The following is an 18,149-nucleotide window of genomic DNA, read 5'->3' on the forward strand; positions in this document are numbered from 1 at the left end:
CTCTACCAGTCGCTAGGGGCGCCAGGCGCACAATAGGCCGGCGCCACTGAATTTCCGGTTTGGGGCGCACAAAGGGCGTTGCACGATGAATTGACGTCAGGATCTGCGCGCGCAGCTGAGCACGCGCAAAGGCTTTGCGCCGCCGCTAAATCTTTACTGAAGTTGGGGAGAGGCGCAGATCACGCTGCGCCCGGCCGCTAGCCGCCTAGCGCCCCACATCTCCTCCTCCTAAGGCGCTAGCGGCTGGCGCAAACAACTGAATTTCTAGGCCAATGAGTTTTAACCCAAACCTGCATAGACAATACACGGTACTAGTCACACTGCACCGACAGGCAGGTTTACACAAGTTTGGGTTAAAGCTGATGAGGGAAGTTTGAATACCAATTTCACCCCAGCATTTTTATGTTATATTTGCAGTAATACACTGACTTCATTCACAGTTTCATACTGTGGTAAACCACTGTTATACCTGTCTGTACGTGTATGTGTATTCCACTAGGTACAGGTCTGGACATGCCTCGGCTGACTCCTCCCACTATTCCAGGTATATAAGTGACTACCTCCCAGTCCCTTAGTATTCTGGACGGGTCGACCACTCGAGACTAGACCTTCATTCTTTAGTTAATAAAAGCCTGGTTGTTACTCGCTTAACCTCAGTCTTTTGAGTAATTGATGGCGCATCACATACTGCTGGCACAGACAGGATAACAGATTACTACTGCACCTGTGGTTCAACAAGATTAACTGTAACTCTCACAAAGAAGAATCCACTGTCCTGAACCACCTGGTAATCTCAAATGTTTCAGTCCCTACTTGTTATAGGCAGCACATGAATGAACGTTTTGTGTACAACTCACGTTCAGTAAATGAGAGGATGGAATGCATAATGCAGCCCTCTCCTCACTGTTCCCAATTTTTTCACCACGAGAATCACTTGTACATTATACTGGTTAAAGAGAACCACTATTATTCTCACCTGTAGGTAGTGTATGGTACGTATACATCCCTTGATGGGAACTCCAAGATATCCCTCGTTGGTCTGACTCGAGTATCTGGGTAGGGTTTCACCTGTAATAATTCAGGAGTCAGGCAATAATGGGGATTTTCTGGAGCTGGAGAGATATCTATTTTCAGCTGGGCTGTATACAGATAACAACAAAAAATGAAATATTGGCAAAATTAAAAGATGTTCTTTAGAAAAGAAATAAGCTGTCAGATAAGATTTAAATTTTGTTTGCTCCTGTAATCTTAGTTTTTTTTTTAAAGCTGCCCAATATACAAGATAAAAATAAAACTGTGAATACTGTAAATCTGAACTAAAGGCAGAGAATTCTGGAATTGCGAACAGTAAGTCAGCATTTGAAAAAGGTGGCACCTTTCATCAGAACTAGACGGAGAGCATAAGAGGAGTCCTGAATGTCATTGGGCAGAGAGAGTGGAATCAAGGTAAGGGAAGATTAGTTTGGTGAGACAGGAACAAGCTGATACAATGGCCTTGCTTGGACAGCTGTGTTTGTGAACCCTGGGGATAAGGTCGAAGCAAGGATGGTGAGTTTGGGGGGAAAATGAGATTCAATGCAGTGGGAAAGGGGGAAGATGATCTTCCTAAGAAATTAAATCAGTAACATTCTGCAAATAATGTTTATAATGAAGGGCTCCACCTGAAAAATGTAGCAAAGATTCACCAGACTGATACCTGGGATGGCAGGAATGACGTCTGAGGAGAGATTGGGTCGATTAGGCTTATATTCGCTGGAGTTTAGAAGAATGAGAGGGGATCTCATTGAAACTTATAAAATTCTAACAGGACTAAACAGACTGGATGCAGAAAGGATGTTCCCGATGGCGGGGGAGTCCAGAACCAGGGGTCACAGTCTAAGGGTAAGGGTAAGCCATTTAGGACTGAGATGAGGAGGAATTTCTTCACCCAGAGAGTGGTGAACCTGTGGAATTCTCTACCACACAAGGCATTTGAGGCCAATTCATTAAATATATTCAAGAAGGAGTTAGATATATTTCTTAAGGTTAAAGGGATCACGGGATATGGGGAGAAAGCAGGGACAGGGTACTGAATTTGGATGATCAGCCATGATCTCATTAAATGGCGGAACAGGTTTGAGGGGCCGAATGGCCTACTCCTGCTCCTATCTTCTATGTTTCTATGTAATCTTTCCTTTCCAGACGCTGACAGACCCTGGCTTTGTAGTTCCAGTGTTTTCTGTTTTTATTTCAGCTGCTGAATATTTCCCAGAAATGAAAGCATAATGGTCACTGGCCTCTGCCTGGACCACTCACGGACCAGTTAGTGGGAGGTATGTGAAAGAGCCACTCAAACCTCTGCAGCACAGCTCAGTGCCCAGCCTGTAATCTAACCTTTTGCAAGCCACATCACCCTTCTCAATATTAGGCTTCACCCATGCATTAAATATCTACATTCCTGTTGACAGGGAAACTGTTCTATTAAGAGTTAGCAAACCACCTCACACCTCAGTAAGAAATAGTTTGCCAACACCACTGGCCCATATTTTCCGAACTGTGTGCACACCCGTAGAGACCTCGCAAGTGCTGGTTTCAGTGTGAAGCGCATGCGCTGAAAACTGGCACTTCCGATCTGTCAAGAATCCTCTTGACAGATCGCACGCCTGCCCTGGAGAAGGGCTTCTGCGGGTGGAGAGTTCCGCTTTCTGCAGAACCTCCGCCCGCTGAAAACCCTTAAAAATCTTACGCCTGGTAAAAGCAGGCATAAGGACTGCTTTTACCAGCATAAGAGTTTAAAAAAGTTAAAAAATATTTTTTTCCCACTCATTTATAATTAAAAAAAACACTTTTAAAAATGTTAAGTTTAATTTTAGCCCTGTAAAAACTTTAATTTTACCCCCCAAAAAATTAAAGTTTTGTTTAAAATATTTAATTTAATGTAATTTTAACTAATTTTAAAAACGTGATTTAAAAAAAAAATTATTTAATGTTTTGATGTGTTTTTTAAGTGATCACCATTCATACTTTTGACATGTCTAAGCTGTCAAAAGTATGAAGGGGGATTTCTTTCTCCCATTGGCTCGCCTGGCCCTTGTGATCCCAGGGACGCTTGCAAACCACATGCGCCCCTGGGATACGTTGGCCCTGCACATTTCGTCATGGAGAGGCCCAGGATCGGAAATGGCCAGACCTCGGGAGCCCTCAGGTAAGGGTGTAGATTTTTTCCAGATCGGAGGCCTCCGCACGCAGGAAGCCTCCGATCGGAAAATACGGCCACTGAGTCTTTAACATTTGACTGAGTTTTTGCATTGTCTCCATTCCCTCTCCCACCATTTCTGCCACATTTCTCTCATCTCCTGAAATTACAGAATCATGTTTTTCCCTCTAGTACTTCACCTAAATGGCCTACATAGTGAGTGTCAGCAGAGCACTTTCCAGAGGGGCCAATGAATTGTGACCAAGAGCAGGGAGCCATGCTGATTTCCTCCAACCTCACCAAGGCTAATCATAGTTCTTCTACCACTTCCTCTGCGGAGAACAGTTAATTCTGCATAGAGGATAAAACCTGAAACTTTCCAGCTCTGTACAGTTCAGCCCCACACCTGGCGATGCTTTCACCCACATTTAAACCATTGAGGGAAACACCAGAGAAGAAAGCTGACACTTTTAAAAGAACAACTTGCCTGTGATTGGTCTTAGTCGCCGCAGAACAGATGAAGGTCTTCTCATGTCAGCAAGGAATTTATACAAATCTTCATCACTCAGGCGATCTCCCTCCTAGACATTGCCGTGAGGTGGAGGAGAGGCAAAGAAAGGTATGCAAGTTCAATTTATAGAGATATTATGCACTGATATATCAGCTAGCTTGAATTCCTATAATATATGATGTGCATATATGTTTCAAGTTATTTCAGGTTACCTGTTTGAAGAAGTTTGTGACAGTCAGTGTGGCTGGCCTGAAGCTCGAAAGGTTACACGATTCGTCCCCGCTAGTCATTCGTTCAAGAGACCGCCTTCCAACAAGACCAGAATTCCTTCTTTCTGACCAGGAACCCTTCCGCTCTATCAGGAAATAACGTCACACCAGTTAAGAAAATAGTCAGTGACATAGAGAGCCCTTTGCCCTCACACACTAGAACAATGCTACAATGAGTTTATAACATCTAATTTTCTCTCCTCAGTCCTAGGGTACCAACTTCCCTCCAGTACTCCATTCAAGCAGCCATTCTTGAAGTGTAAAGATAGTAAGTGCTGCAGATTATTCGACTGTGGGGACATCACAGCCAAACCTGATCTCTTCCTCACCCTTCCAATACCTACATACATGCTCTTCCCAGCAGCAAGCCAATTGTACCCCCAGATGAGACTGGTTTCCTATGCTAGCACTCCTATTTCTGTGTCAGGAGATTGTGGAAAATTTCAGAACATAATCTAGGCTGATACTTCAGTGCAGTGCTAAAGGAGTGCTGTCCGAGCTGTCCGTCGTATGAGATGTTGAACTGTGATCCTATCTGCCTCATCATATGGCTCAGATGAATGTTAGAATTCCCATGGCATTGAGTGAAGAGGAGCCAAGAATGCTCCTGATATCCTAGCCACCATTCCTCCTTCAACCCCCATGGCCAGAAACTGATGAATCTCATGGTTCTCTACGACACTGTTGTTGCAGGATGGCTGCTGCATTTGTCTACACTACATTAATCGCTGTACTTCAAAGGTAACTCATTGCATGAAGGGCTTTGCAAGAGATTTCAACAATGTGAAAAGACAATATATAAATGTAAGTTTTATTTATTTTTATCTGTTGCACACCAGGTGATGCATTTACCCACTGAGCCATAAAGGAGCAGAGTGTGTGTGTGTGTGTGTGTGTAGCTATGAAACCTTTTGAACTTTTATATTGGAAGGATCAGGAACCTCACTGGGTGCCCCTCAGTTCCATTTAACGTTTCAAGCAGCTGTTCTAATGGTGCAGGCTTTGCTTTCTCTTTTCTGGTTATGTGGCTGTGGATTAATGACTACAAGTGTAATTACACTATGACTGTAACATCAATGCAAAGCAGTTATAATATAGATGTATCCTGAATCCAGAGTCAAGACCCAAGTGCAAGCTGAATGAGACTCCCTGAAGGAGGAAGTCTCACTTGACTTCACTTTGGAGTCAGCTCAGGTCGTAACACCCAACGTATACTACATTGTCTGGAATTTCCACAAGGTTTCTCCTGATCTCTCACCATAACTTTGGCAGAAGCCCGAGAAATATTACGCCATTTCCCCCGGATTTCCACCAATCTTTCACCGAAGTTACGCCAAGAAATCGTGAATTGTTTAATATTGGTATGATGCTGAAACCACTTTACACTGACACTAAATTTGTACTGTAAATGTAGCCTAACAGTTTCTATATTTAATTCTAGTACTTAACTTCTCAAAAAATGTTATAACAGTATAAACTACTCGAATCAAAAGGGTAATGGTAACCTGCTCAAGGTTGAAGATTAGGAAAGGCAACGCTAAGGTAAATAATGATAGATTGTTTCCACTGATTGGTGAGACATGACGAGAGCACACAAAATGTAATCACTTTAATGGAGGTTAGAAAATAAATTCAGTAACAGAGGGTGGTTCGAATCTGGAATCTGTGTCACAAACTGTTGTTGAAGCAGGGTCCATTAATTCATTTCAAAGGAAATTAGATAGCTGAAAAAAATATTAATGGGTATGGGAAGTGAGGAGGAGAATCAGATTAGATTAGGTGGCTCATGTGAGAAAAACACTAGTTTAGACCTGGTAGACTGAATAGCCTGTTTCTGTGCTGTAATATTCGAGCGCTAAGTAACTCTATACCGCAATACCACATATCTGCCATTCAAGGGCCAAAGTGATCCACAGAAATGGTTACTCCAGCACAGTTTACCGGTGCAGGCAACCAAAAATTGTTATCTAAAACTTAAAAAAATTAGCTTTTATATTGGTAACATTTTAAAATGCACCCTATAGACCAATTATATAGTTGTTTCTGCATCAATTCAATGCCACTTTCATGTTGAAACACACAAAAGTCACTATAACTGGTTTGAAGATCACATGATAAATTCATATGAATTTCAGAAAGACTCGCATTTATATCACATTATCACATTTTCAGAAATAACCTTAACTGTGCAGTTACTGTTGTTATGTGGACAAAGCAAGGCAACCAACTGCATATAGCAAGATCCTGTAAACAGCAATGTGATGAATGATCAGTTCATCTCTTTTGTTGGTTTTGAGGGGGAAGAATGCTGGTCAGAATAAGTGTGAGAATCCCCTGTATTTTTTCCAAATAGTGTCCGCGGAACTTTACCATCCAATTGAACCAATAGAATAAGCAGACGGGACCTGGTTTTAATGTCTTAGCTGAAGGGCATACTTAATCCCAACATCTCCCTAAACCCGCCTTTCACAACGTTGGACCTGCACTCTCTCGTCTTGCTGCTCTGAAAATATTGTAGCGCTTTACTTCCTCTATCCTGTTCTGTATCTTCGCTATGTCTATAACTTCACTTCAGTTGCTAGTTTGTGGCCAAAGAGCCCAGCTTATCATCAGGTCTTTCTTCATAGTTCATCCCTCCAGCACCAGAAATCATCCTTACTTCTCTCCTCTGTACTGCCTTTAAGCCTTACTTTGGAGACCAAAATTATACTCAGCACTTCCTGAGCAGCCTACCCAGAGCACAATACAGCCTCAGCATGACATTTGGCAATATGAGCTCAAATGATTTGGTAATATAACCCATCATCCTATTCCATTTTCTTTACTGCCACCTCACACTGATTGTTCATCTACGTCTCACCTTTGTAGTCACAGTCATACTGCCGTGCAAAGCCATCTTCATAAACTTGATTAACAATGTAGTTCCTTTTACATTTTTAATGCTAATGACGAGCTAACAAGTCTTTAGCAACACAGCCCTATGCATGTGTTTAAGTGCATGTATGCAGAGCTCTGCTTTGCAAGAGTACAGACCAATGCAAAGTCAGTAGTGAAATTTGATGCTGCCATCTCACACTGCTCTAAAGCAAGTATCAGTGCCTAAATGGTAGCCGTCATATAAAAACGGCATTATAATGATGCATGTCAAAACCTCGCCAGTAGCCTTATTAAGGTGCAGATGGACTGTATTTTATTTAGATAGGTCTCTGTCCTTCTGTTAATTTCATAATAATCATTTAAACAAATAGAAATACCTAATTAAAATGTTAAGTAAAAGGAGATTGGTTGGTGCTGGAGGTTATACACTGCCCTGCATTTCTGGGACCTGGGTTCAAATCTAACCCAAACTGATGGGACTGAGTCCCATTTGAAATTCACCTGGTCAGTTTCAATCCAGTTTCTAGTTGACATGACCCCAACGGTGCTAAATTATCAATCTGACATGGAGGTTACAACATGGCTAATGTGAGAAATAGAAGAAACATCCACTGGTGCATTAGAAGTACTCTTCTGGACTTGGGGCTTAGTAGAGGGAACTTAGCTCTGCATCTAAATTGTGCTATGGGAGTGATTGATGCCAACATTGGGTGCCTGAAATAATGCATTCTCCAGCTCAGGCATCCCTCAATTTAATGAGCAAAAAACCCCAAAATCATCAAATAAAAAAAATAAAAATACAGACACATACACTGTTGTTACTATTTATAAAAAAAAAACTATTATTTTGGAAAAGGATTCCACCTCCTGCTCCTATCTCAGAGTCTGTACTGTCTCGCTCCAGGCTTCCTGCACTGTTAACAATGTTCATTAGATGTATGGCAGTCCAAGCAAAAGGCATGCGGTACTTCCCCAGTCTGTGACAGAACTGCTCTGCCTGGCTCTTTAGCTTCTCCAACTTTTCCTTGTTCTGTAACAAAAGAAAAAAGGACATATAATTAAGAGCAAATGCTCTATAAGATGCAGTGAAATAAAACTCTTTGTCACTGCTGAAATCACATAGCCCCTTACTGTACTACTCTCAAATGATGCGAGAAAACCTTGCGGGTCAGACATCCAGCACAGTCTGCATCACCTCCCTCCACCATGCCAAAAAAAACCCACGTGCACTTGTTAAGTGGAACAAACTTGTTGCATCTCAATTACAATTTATAATACAAGTTAAATACTTTCTGTTGTAATCACAGTTTGCTAAATATTAATTCCCAACATTTCCAAAATACTTCAGAAAGGTTCTTACTTTGGTCGTGTCGGACTCCTTGAAGATCATGTAAGGTTCTGCACATTCACCAATATCTCCTTGTTGCAGGACTTTCTCCAGCTGAAAAACAAAAAAACACAGGCGAGAAACATTATTTGCAACAGCAGGCAGCCTGTTCTTTTCAGTAACAAACTCACCATTGTATGTAAAAGTTTCATAATTTATTTTATACTGTAAGGGGTCGCTGATGATTTAGTGAATGCAGCCTGATACTCAATATCATCAACAACAACTTGCATTTATATAGCACCTTTAATAGTGAAAAACACCACAAAGTGTTTCACAGAGGCATAAGGAAAATGGATGTCAAACTAAAAGGGAGATATTAGGAGTGGTGACCACAAGCTTGCTCAAGAGGGGTGTTTAAAGTACGGTCTTGAAGCAGGAGAACGAGCTGGAGAGGTTTAAGAAAAGAATTCCTGAGTGGGACATAGATGACTGACAGCACACCCACCAAAGAGGGTGATGCACAAAATGATGGAGTCAAAGGAACAAAGCTTTTGGGAATGGGAGGGGAGCATAGGGCAGGAGAAGATTACAGAAGTAGGGAGGGGCAAGGTCATAGAGGGATTTAAACGCAAAGACAAGAATTGTAAATTTGCGGCCTTGGTGGACTGGGAGCTATAAAGAATGATGGGCAAGTTGGATATGATGCAGGCTAGGATAGCAGCAGCAGAGTTTTGTATAAGCTGAAGTTTATGAAGAGTGGAGAAGAGGAGGCCGGACAAGTGAGCAATGGAGTAATCAGCCAGGAGGTGACAAAGGCATGGATGAAAGCTTCAGCTGCAGATGGATTTATGTAGGAACAGAGGCAGATGATGTTACAGATGTGGAAGCAAGCGATCTTTGTGAGAGAGAGAATAAGGGAATAGAAGTACAGCTCGGGGGTCAAAGCGGAGTGTAGTGGTTATATTGTGAAGGAATAAGCCATAGAACCTATTCAGAAAAATACACCATCTTATGAAAGAATTCTGGCCTTATTAAAACAGGACAAACTGGGTTTGAAAATTTAGAAACCGAACTATGAAATAGCTGTGAAAGAATTCTGGCTATTGAGATAAGACAGTTGTTGACCCTGAATAAGTAACCTTATTGAAACAGAAGGCGCATGGCTCCAACAAGCTGACCTTTTGGGAACAAAACAGTGGTTTAGCCTGGATAAGGTGTTCTAATTTAAACTTCGTAAAGATGGCACGTAAGATAAGGAACATCTGCCCTCGTAAAGATGACATAAAATAAGGAACACCTGCAGTTAACAGCATTTTTATATGGTCAACCCAGGACACCTGGAGATGAGACAAGACCCTGGCCGATGTGGCAGTAAGAGTTGCAGAGGTCAGCAGAAAGATGAATAGAGATAATTAACTTGCATCAGCAGAAAACCTTAAAGGAAATACCACTGGAAAAGGGTATAAATATTGAACTCTCAAATGGGATATCAGACTCGCTTTAATCGGGCAAAGCGATTCTCGGCTTCAGAGGCTGCTCTGTAGTCTCCAATTCTTTGTACCTCGGGGATCAAAGGTATTTGATATTGATGGATATCCTGTAGAGTAGGTACAGTAGGTAGAGTGGGTATCATCAGGGTACACAGGGTTGCTGATTTCATGTCTGCGGATAATGTTGCCAACAGGTAGATGAGGAAGAGGAAGGCAAAGTATGGATCTTTGGGGAGTCTGAACCCATTACTGCAGAGCAGGAAGGTCCTCTTTCTGTGATAAATGAGTTCATTTCAGCCCGGGAATCTCCAATTGGCCTGAACTCTCTTCGACAGGGGGGTGGAGGGGGGGGCGGAGAAATCAGCCAGGGTTAGGACGTTTTTGCTATGTTAAAGGCGATATACTGTTCCCCTCTCATTACTTTCTGGTGACTTCTGCTAGAAAGTGCAGATTACAAAGCCCGTCCCCTCCACCCCCCACCACATGGTCAAAGAGCATTCAGCATCTCGGCTCACACATGAAGAATGGACACTAGGGCAAGGTGTCAGCAGTCAGCACCTTCAAGAAGAGGAAATAATGTAAAGCCAAATCGTTCTTACCTTTATAACTAAAAAAACATCCTGACAGGGATACGTGATTGAGAAGATTGCTGATCGAGCCAGTGTTGAAATGGCTGCGGGAGGAACATGAGGTCGCAGCATGCCTTTCATTTGCTCAGAATTCAAATCGAAGAAAAAACTTTCTGAAATCTATTTAAAAAAAAAAAGTATTTGGTATAAATTAGAAAATTAAGACATAAGAACATAAGAAGCAGAAGTAGGCCAATCAGCCTCTCGCGCCTGCTCCGCCATTCAATAAGATCATGGCTGATCCAATCTTGTCCTCAACACCACTTTCCCAATCTCTCCACATACCCCTTGACTCCCTTGTAGTTCAAATGTCTGTCAATCTCTGCCTTGAATATATTCAGTGACTCCGCCTCCACAGCTCTCAGGGGTAGAGAATTCCAAAGATTCACGACCCTCTGAGAGAAGAAATTCCTCTCCTCTCCGTCTTAAATTGGTGACCCCTTATTCTGAAACTATGCCCCCTAGTTCTAGATACCCCCACTAGGGGAAACATCTTCTCAGCATCCACCTTGTCAATCCCCCTCAGAATCTTATCTGTTTCAATAAGATCACCTCTCATTCTTCTAAACGCCAATGAGTATAGGCCCAACCTGCTGAACCTTTCGTCATACGTCAACCCCTTCATCCCAGGAATCAACCTAGTGAACCTTCTCTGCACTGCCTCCAATGCAAATATATCCTTATTTAAATATGGAGACCAAAACTGTACGCAGTACTCCAGGTGTGGTCTCACCAGCGCCCTGTAAAGTTGCATCAAAACATCCCTACTTTTATACTCCATACCCCTTGCAATAAAGGCCAACATTCCATTAGCCTTCCTAATTACTTGCTGTACCTGCGTGCTAACTTTTTGTGGTTCTAGTATCCCCAGACCCCTTTGTACCGCAGCATTTTGTAGTCTCTCTCCATTTAAATAATAATTTGCTTTTTCATTCTTCCTTCCAAAGTGGATAACCTCGCCTTTTCCCGCACTGTACTCCATCTGCCAAATTTTTGCCCACTCACGTAACCTATCTATATCCCTTTGCAGATTCTTTGTGTCCTCCTCACAACTTGCTAACCCACCTATCTTTGTATCATCAGCAAATTTGGCTACATTACACTTGGTCCCTTCATCCAAGTCATTAATATAGATTGTACAGGAAACTTTGTTATATCCGGCACCGACGGGGCCGAGCTGTTGCCGATCTATCAAAACTGCCGGACATACCAGCGTTAATGTTGAAGCATACGGAGGTTTGCAGCTCCGTATCTTGCAACAAACACAGCTTCTAAACAGTCGGCCGTACCTTAGAAGCATCTCTGTAGCTTAGCAACAGCTTCAGAGAGACTTTGCAGAGCCTGACTGTTGAAAAAAAAGCCACGAGAAGAAAAAAAACCGAACAAAACGGCTCCTGATTGCTGCCGGTAGATCGAGGTTTCCGAACATACAACCTCCGGATAAACCAAAGTTTCCTGTAAATAGTTGAGGCCCCAGCACTGATCCCTGTGGCAACCCACTAGTTACTGGTTACCAACCAGAAAATTACCCATTTATACCGACTCTCTGTTTTCTGTTAGTTAGCCAATCCTTCATCCATGCTAATATATTACCCCCAACCCCGTGCGTTCTTATCTTGTGTAGTAGCCTTTTATGTGGCACCTTATCAAATGCCTTCTGGAAATCCAAATATACCACATCCACTGGTTCCCCTTTATCCACCCTGTTTGTTACATCCTCAAAGAACTCTAGCAAATTTATCAAACACGATTTCCCTTTCATAAAACCATGTTGACTCTGCTTGATTGTCTTATGATTTTCTAAATGTCCTGCTATTACCTCCTTAATAATGGATTCCAGCATTTTCCCAATGACAGATGTTAGGCTAACTGGCCTATAGTTTCCTGCTTTCTGTCTCCCTCCTTCCTTGAATAGTGGCGTTACATTTGCGTTTTTCCAATCCGCTGGGACCTCTCCAGAATCCAGGGAATTTTGGTAGATTACAACCAACGCATCCACTCTCTCTGCAGCCACTTCTTTTAAGACCCTAGGATGCAGGTCATCAGGTCCGGGGGACTTGTCAGCCTTTAGCCCCATTAGTTTACCTAGTACTTTTTCTCTAGTGATAGAGATTGTTTTAAGTTCCTCCCTCCCTATAGCCGCTTGATTATCTATTATTATTGGGATATTTTTAGTGTCTTCTACCATGAAGACCGATCCAAAATAATTGTTTAGGGTCTCTGCCATTTCTCTATTTCCCATTATTAATTCCCCAGTCTAATCATCTAAGGGACCTATGTTTACTTTAGCTACTTGCTTCCTTTTTATATACCTGATGAAGAAGCTCTTACTGTCTGATTTTATATTATTTGCTAGTTTACGCTCATGCTCTATCTTCTCCCTCTTTATAATTTTTTTAGTCATCCTTTGCTGGTTTAGAAACATAGAAGATAGGAGCAGGAGTAGGCCATTCGGCCCCTCGAGCCTGCTCCGCCATTCAATGCGATCGTGGCTGATCATCCAAATTCAGTACCCGGTCCCTGCTTTCTCCCCATACCCCTTGATCCCTTTAGCCTTAAGAAATATATCCAACTCCTTCTTGAATATATTTAATGGATTGGCCTCTACTGCCTTCTGCGGTAGAGAATTCCACAGGTTCACCACTCTCTGGGTGAAGAAATTCCTCCTCATTTCTGTCCTAAATGGCCTACCCCTTATCCTTAGACTGTGACCCCTGGTTCTGGACTCCCCGACCATCGGGAACATCCTTCCTGCATCTAGTCTGTCCAGACCTGTCAGAATTTTATAAGTTTCAATGAGATCCCCTCTCATTCTTCTAAACTCCAGCGAGTACAAGCCCAATCGACCCAATCTCTCCTCATACGTCATTCCTGCCATCCCAGGTATCAGCCTGGTGAATCTTCGCTGCACTCCTTCCATGGCAAGAACATCCTTCCTCAGATAAGGCGACCAAAACTGCACACAATACTCAAGATGTGGTCTTACTAAGGCCCTGTACAACTGCAGCAAGACATCCTTGTTCCTGTACTCAAACCCTCTCGCTACAAAGGCCAACATACCATTTGCCTTCTTAACTGCCTGCTGCACCTGCATGCTTACCTTCAGCGACTGGTGCACAAGAACATCCAGGTCTTGTTGCACTTCCCCTTCTCCCAATCTATTGCCATTCAGATAATAATCTGCCTTCCTGTTTTTGCCACCAAGGTGGATAACCTCACATTTATCCACGTTATATTGCATCTGCCATGCTTCTGCCCAATCACCCAACCTGTCCAAATCATCATGGAGTTTCTCGGCATCCTCCTCACAGCACACACGCCCACCCAGCTTTGTGTCGTCTGCAAATTTGGAGATATTACATCTAGTTCCCTTGTCTAGATCATCTATATATATAAAGCGGCTCTTCTGTCTGTCCGGATGTCTGTCTGTCCGTCTGTTCTCTATACGTTTGAAAGTTAGAGAGCGTACCGACGCGCGCGTCGCCTCAAAAGAAAGCTTGCGATTCCGGACCGGTCATAGGCGTATTTACGTTTCGGCCGGACAAAAATCCCGCCCGCGATATCCGAAAAACGTTCAGCGTTCCGCTCATTAGCATCTCATTAGCGACCGTGTGACGTCGAGGTCGACCAATCGGACGGGCGCGTGCCATCCTACAGTTGAGTGTCGAGTGACTCGACGATTGACCAATCCTACGCTTCGGTGACCTGACCGGTCGACCAATCGGTGCGTGTGTGGGCGGGCCTTATCCTTCTGAACCGAGGTGAGTGGCCGCCATCTTGACTTTTCACAATTTTTTCCCCCACACTTTCTGTGTGTTAGGGAACTAAGGTAAATATTTTAATGATGTGTCAGGGAATTAAATAACAATTTAATAGGGGGGGGGAGAGCCTCGGGAAATCGCGGGGGGGGGAGAGCCTCGGGAAATCGCGGGGGGGGGGGAGAGCCTCGGGAAATCGCGGGGGGGGGGAGAGCCTCGGGAAATCGCGGGGGGGAGAGCCTCGGGAAATCGCGGGGGGGGGGGGAGAGCCTCGGGAAATCGCGGGAGGGTCGAGCCTCGGGAAATCGCGGTGGGCTCGCGCCGCCCGCACATGCGCCGCCCGCACTGACCGCGCATGCGCCGCCCGCCCGCCCACAGCGGCCGTCCATCAGCCGCGCGATACGCGGGGGACCTCAGCTCCGGACCTCAGGCACTAGGCAGGGGGAGGGGCCGGAGAGAGGGACAGAGGGGAGTGGGGGAGTGGGGGAGGGGTGGGGAGGGAGGGAGAGGAGGGGAGGGAAGGGAGAGGAGGGGCGGGGAGGGAGGGAGGGGAGGGAGGGAGAGGAGGGGAGGGAGGGAGAGGAGGGGAGGGAGGGAGAGGAGGGGAGGGGAGGAGGGGAGGGAGGGAGGGGAGGGGAGGGAGGGATAGGACAGGGAGAGGACATGACAGGGAGAGGGGGGACACACAGGGGCAGGGAGACCAAGCGCCCCAAAATTGCCCTCGCAACGCGGGGCTCCCCAGCTAGTTAATATATATTGTAAATAGCTGGGTCCAAGGACCGATCCCTGCGGTACCCCACTAGTCACTGCCTGCCACTCGGAAAAAGACCCGTTTATTCCAACTCTTTGCTTTCTGTCTGCCAACCAGTTCTCTATCCAAGTCAATACCTTGCCCCCAATCCCATGTGCCTTAACTTTACACACTAATCTCTTATGCGGGACCTTATCGAAAGCCTTCTGAAAGTCCAAATACACATCCACTGGTTCTCCCTTATCTATTTTACCAGTTCTACAAATTTTCCAATCCTCTGGCCTACCACTAATCTTAGCAACATTGTATGCCTTTTCTTTCAATTTGATTTCAATTAGCTTTACATTTCTGAATTTTGTAAATATCTGCATAATATTCAATCAAGGGACAGTCACAGGAGATATAGTAGCTCTGCACTGCCCTCTAGAGATGTACATATGGAACTTCAATTCATAAGAATACTGGGGAACCTCACACCATGAACTAGACAAGACTGGTAAACTAGTTCTTTTGAAAGATTGTTAAATATAACAGCACTTCTGCTAGGAAATAGGAAACATATTATTTGATAATAATGGGAGTTTTCTTTTGTGAATTCTTGTACTCTTAAAAAAGGGTGCCAGTTATCACTATCAAACATTCCAAGATCAGGTGTAAACAGGTTAGATGCGTCCCCTAACTTGCTCAGACCTCAGAGAAATATTCCTATTGCAACAGTATGACATTTTTTCATTCCTACAATGGCCACCATTGGGCCTGTCTGAGTCTGATTGTCAATGAGTGTTAACCTGTGGGTAGTTTTGTGCTGTGGGCCCATGCCACCTAATTTCAATGCAAGATTCAGAGCGAGAAAGAAAGAGAGAGAAAAAGGGGGGGGAGGGGAGGGAGGATGGAGAGAGGGATGGGGAGAGGGGAAGAGAGAATTTTCATCCCATCAGAAAATACAGAAATGATATAGCAGGCCTGTCGGTATTTGAAGAGGGACAACAGGGGTTCACATTTCGGGTGGAGACCCCTTCATTCTGACAAACGGCTCTGTCATTTTTCACGCAAGCCATTTCCTCGGGTTCAGCATCACCCGTCATGAGTCCCATAAGCAGACCTCATGATCACTACAATCCGGAGTCTGTTTTAACTCTTTTAGAATTCAAACACTTTGGTTTTAGAAACATTTGGCACTATCAATGTAGGTTAATTACTGCATTGCTTTTTATCTGCTGATTTATTCATCCTTCTGTGTAAATTTATTTCTGGTAATAAACTCTTTCTGTAGTTTTAGCCTAAACTATATGATCCAACAGCGTGGTACTTTTCTGCCGATCAAAAAGATTAGGAGTGTACCTTAAGCATTCTGTATGATTACCAGTACCAAACCCAGCAGTATGAGGATATTTTGTTAACCTGAGGCATATTGACCTCATGCTTTAAATGGTATATTTCTGCTCACAGACAATGTGAATTTGTCTACAGAGACTACAATCTGCTTTGTTATATCAGCAGGGAGCAATGGACGATAGTTCCAATCCAAACACTGGTTGCAGTTATCCTACAGCTGGAAGGAAGGAAGGAAGGAAGGGAGGGAGGGAGGGAGAGAGAGAGAGAGAGAGAGAGAGAGAGAGGGGGGGAGGGAGGGAGGGAGGGAGGGAGGGAGGGAGGGAGAGAGAGAGAGAGAGAGAGAGAGAGAGAGAGAGAGAGGGAGAGAGAGAAAAAGGAAAAAAAAATAAAGAAAAACTTGCATTTATATAGTGCTTTTCACGACCACCGGACTTCCCAAAGCGCTTCACAGCCAATTAAGTTCTTTTTGAAGTGTAGTCACTGTTGTAATGTAGGAAGTGCGGCAGCCAATTTGCGCACAGCAAGCTCCCACAAACAGCAATGTGCTAATGACCAGATAATCTGTTTTTAGTGATGCTGATTGAGGGATAAATATTGACCAGGACACCGGGGATAACTCTCCTGCTCTTCTTCGAAATAGTGCCCTGGGATCTTTTACATCCACCTGAGAGCAGGCGGGGCCTCGGTTTAACGTCTCATCCGAAAGGTGGCACCTCCAACAGTGCAGCACTCCCTCAGTACTGCACTGGAGTGTCAGCCTAGATTTTTGTGCTCAAGTCTCTGGAGTGGGACTTGAACCCACAACCTTCTGACTCAGAGGCTGGAGAACCACCCACTGAGCCGCGGTCGACAAATAATTTGCAAATGGTGTTGCATTACCGCCCAAAAGTGTTCACACATCACTTACAAGAATTTTGATTGCCGTTAGATCAGCGACTGCAATGCACTGTGTGTTTTTGTTGTGGGACAAAATCCAAATTGCATCAAGACAGAACCTGCATTATATCTGGCCAACGAGAGAACTCTGTTCTGAGCTGTATTCACATAACGTGTTAAGCGTAATAACATTATTCAAAGAATCTCATTTAAAGTTCCCCTGATGGCTTAATCGGTCAAAGCACTACCCATGTGGAACTGAGCCATGCAGATCAGGGAGATCCCACATTTGAATCCTCAATTGGTTGATCTCAGCCAAGGCAGTAGCTGGGTCTTCAATGTCAATGAGCTAAGGAAGGAGAAAATTCAGCAAGGGTTTCTGCTCTCAATTCCTGTCCAGTGAAAAATGCAAATGTGCTGACAGAATCAGGCTTATCTGTTAATGAGCCCCATGGTTCATTAGCTTGTTGGTACATTCTTTGTTGATCACACATTTAGAATGGTCACTTGGGTGAGGTACTGGGGGAGGTATTGTCAGTGCTGATAGTATCATACCCTGACAAGATTCACATCATCTTCAGGAGAGGAGGGAAACAAAGGACTGAGAATGGCAAAAAATACCAACCTTTTTCTTCTCTCTGACATCATACAAAGCCAAACTTGCAAAAATTGGCTCAATTTCAATTTCAAACCTATAAAGACAAGATTTTTTTTTAATTGCAGGGGAATGTTTTGTAACTGATACAAAATTTAATAATTCACAACTTTTTTTAAAAAAAAGCACACATACTTCAATGATAAGCATTTTACAAGCAGTCTTTGACCGAAGTGTTCTCGGGGAACTTCTGGGATACTGTGCCTTTCTATTGGTTCATCCTGCAATCAGTTTGAAACAGAGAACAGAAGTTAGCTCATCATTAGTACAGGGCACACCAACAAACATTTATTGCTTGGCATAACCTCCCAAAAAAGAGGATACAAAATGTCTGACAAGTACTTCACAGTCACAGTCCTTGTTGGACCATTTCAAAGACTTGCCCCCCCCTCCCCCAATGGCTCTGTTGGGAAATACACTATATTGTGTGGTATTCAGTCATATAGGTCAGAAGGTTCTAGATTCAATTCCTTGTCTGTCCTGAGTCAGCTTA

The 18,149-nt window shown here is 43.8% G+C and overlaps 1 protein-coding gene across 8 annotated transcripts in view; it reads right to left on the reverse strand.

Annotated features, from left to right (window-relative positions):
• Positions 1-18,149, reverse strand: part of dock7 (dedicator of cytokinesis 7) — a 210,576-nt gene that overhangs the window by 151,265 nt on the left and 41,162 nt on the right. For all 8 annotated transcript variants that reach the window (XR_015077663.1, XM_085982670.1, XM_085982673.1 and 5 more), the window contains exons 7-14: positions 17,792-17,877; positions 17,627-17,693; positions 10,252-10,401; positions 8,193-8,273; positions 7,697-7,862; positions 3,899-4,041; positions 3,663-3,756; positions 977-1,139 (exon numbers count right to left, since the gene is read on the reverse strand). Coding sequence is in view for 7 of the 8 variants with exons in the window: in XM_085982670.1 (XP_085838796.1) it covers positions 977-1,139; positions 3,663-3,756; positions 3,899-4,041; positions 7,697-7,862; positions 8,193-8,273; positions 10,252-10,401; positions 17,627-17,693; positions 17,792-17,877 (950 nt within the window). In the remaining variant the exon portion in view is untranslated. The remainder of the gene's footprint in view (positions 1-976; positions 1,140-3,662; positions 3,757-3,898; positions 4,042-7,696; positions 7,863-8,192; positions 8,274-10,251; positions 10,402-17,626; positions 17,694-17,791; positions 17,878-18,149) is intronic.

This window comes from Somniosus microcephalus, chromosome 3 (genome assembly GCF_052327205.1).
Source record: "Somniosus microcephalus isolate GS21.2 chromosome 3, FLI_Smic_1.0, whole genome shotgun sequence".
NCBI lineage: Eukaryota > Metazoa > Chordata > Chondrichthyes > Squaliformes > Somniosidae > Somniosus > Somniosus microcephalus.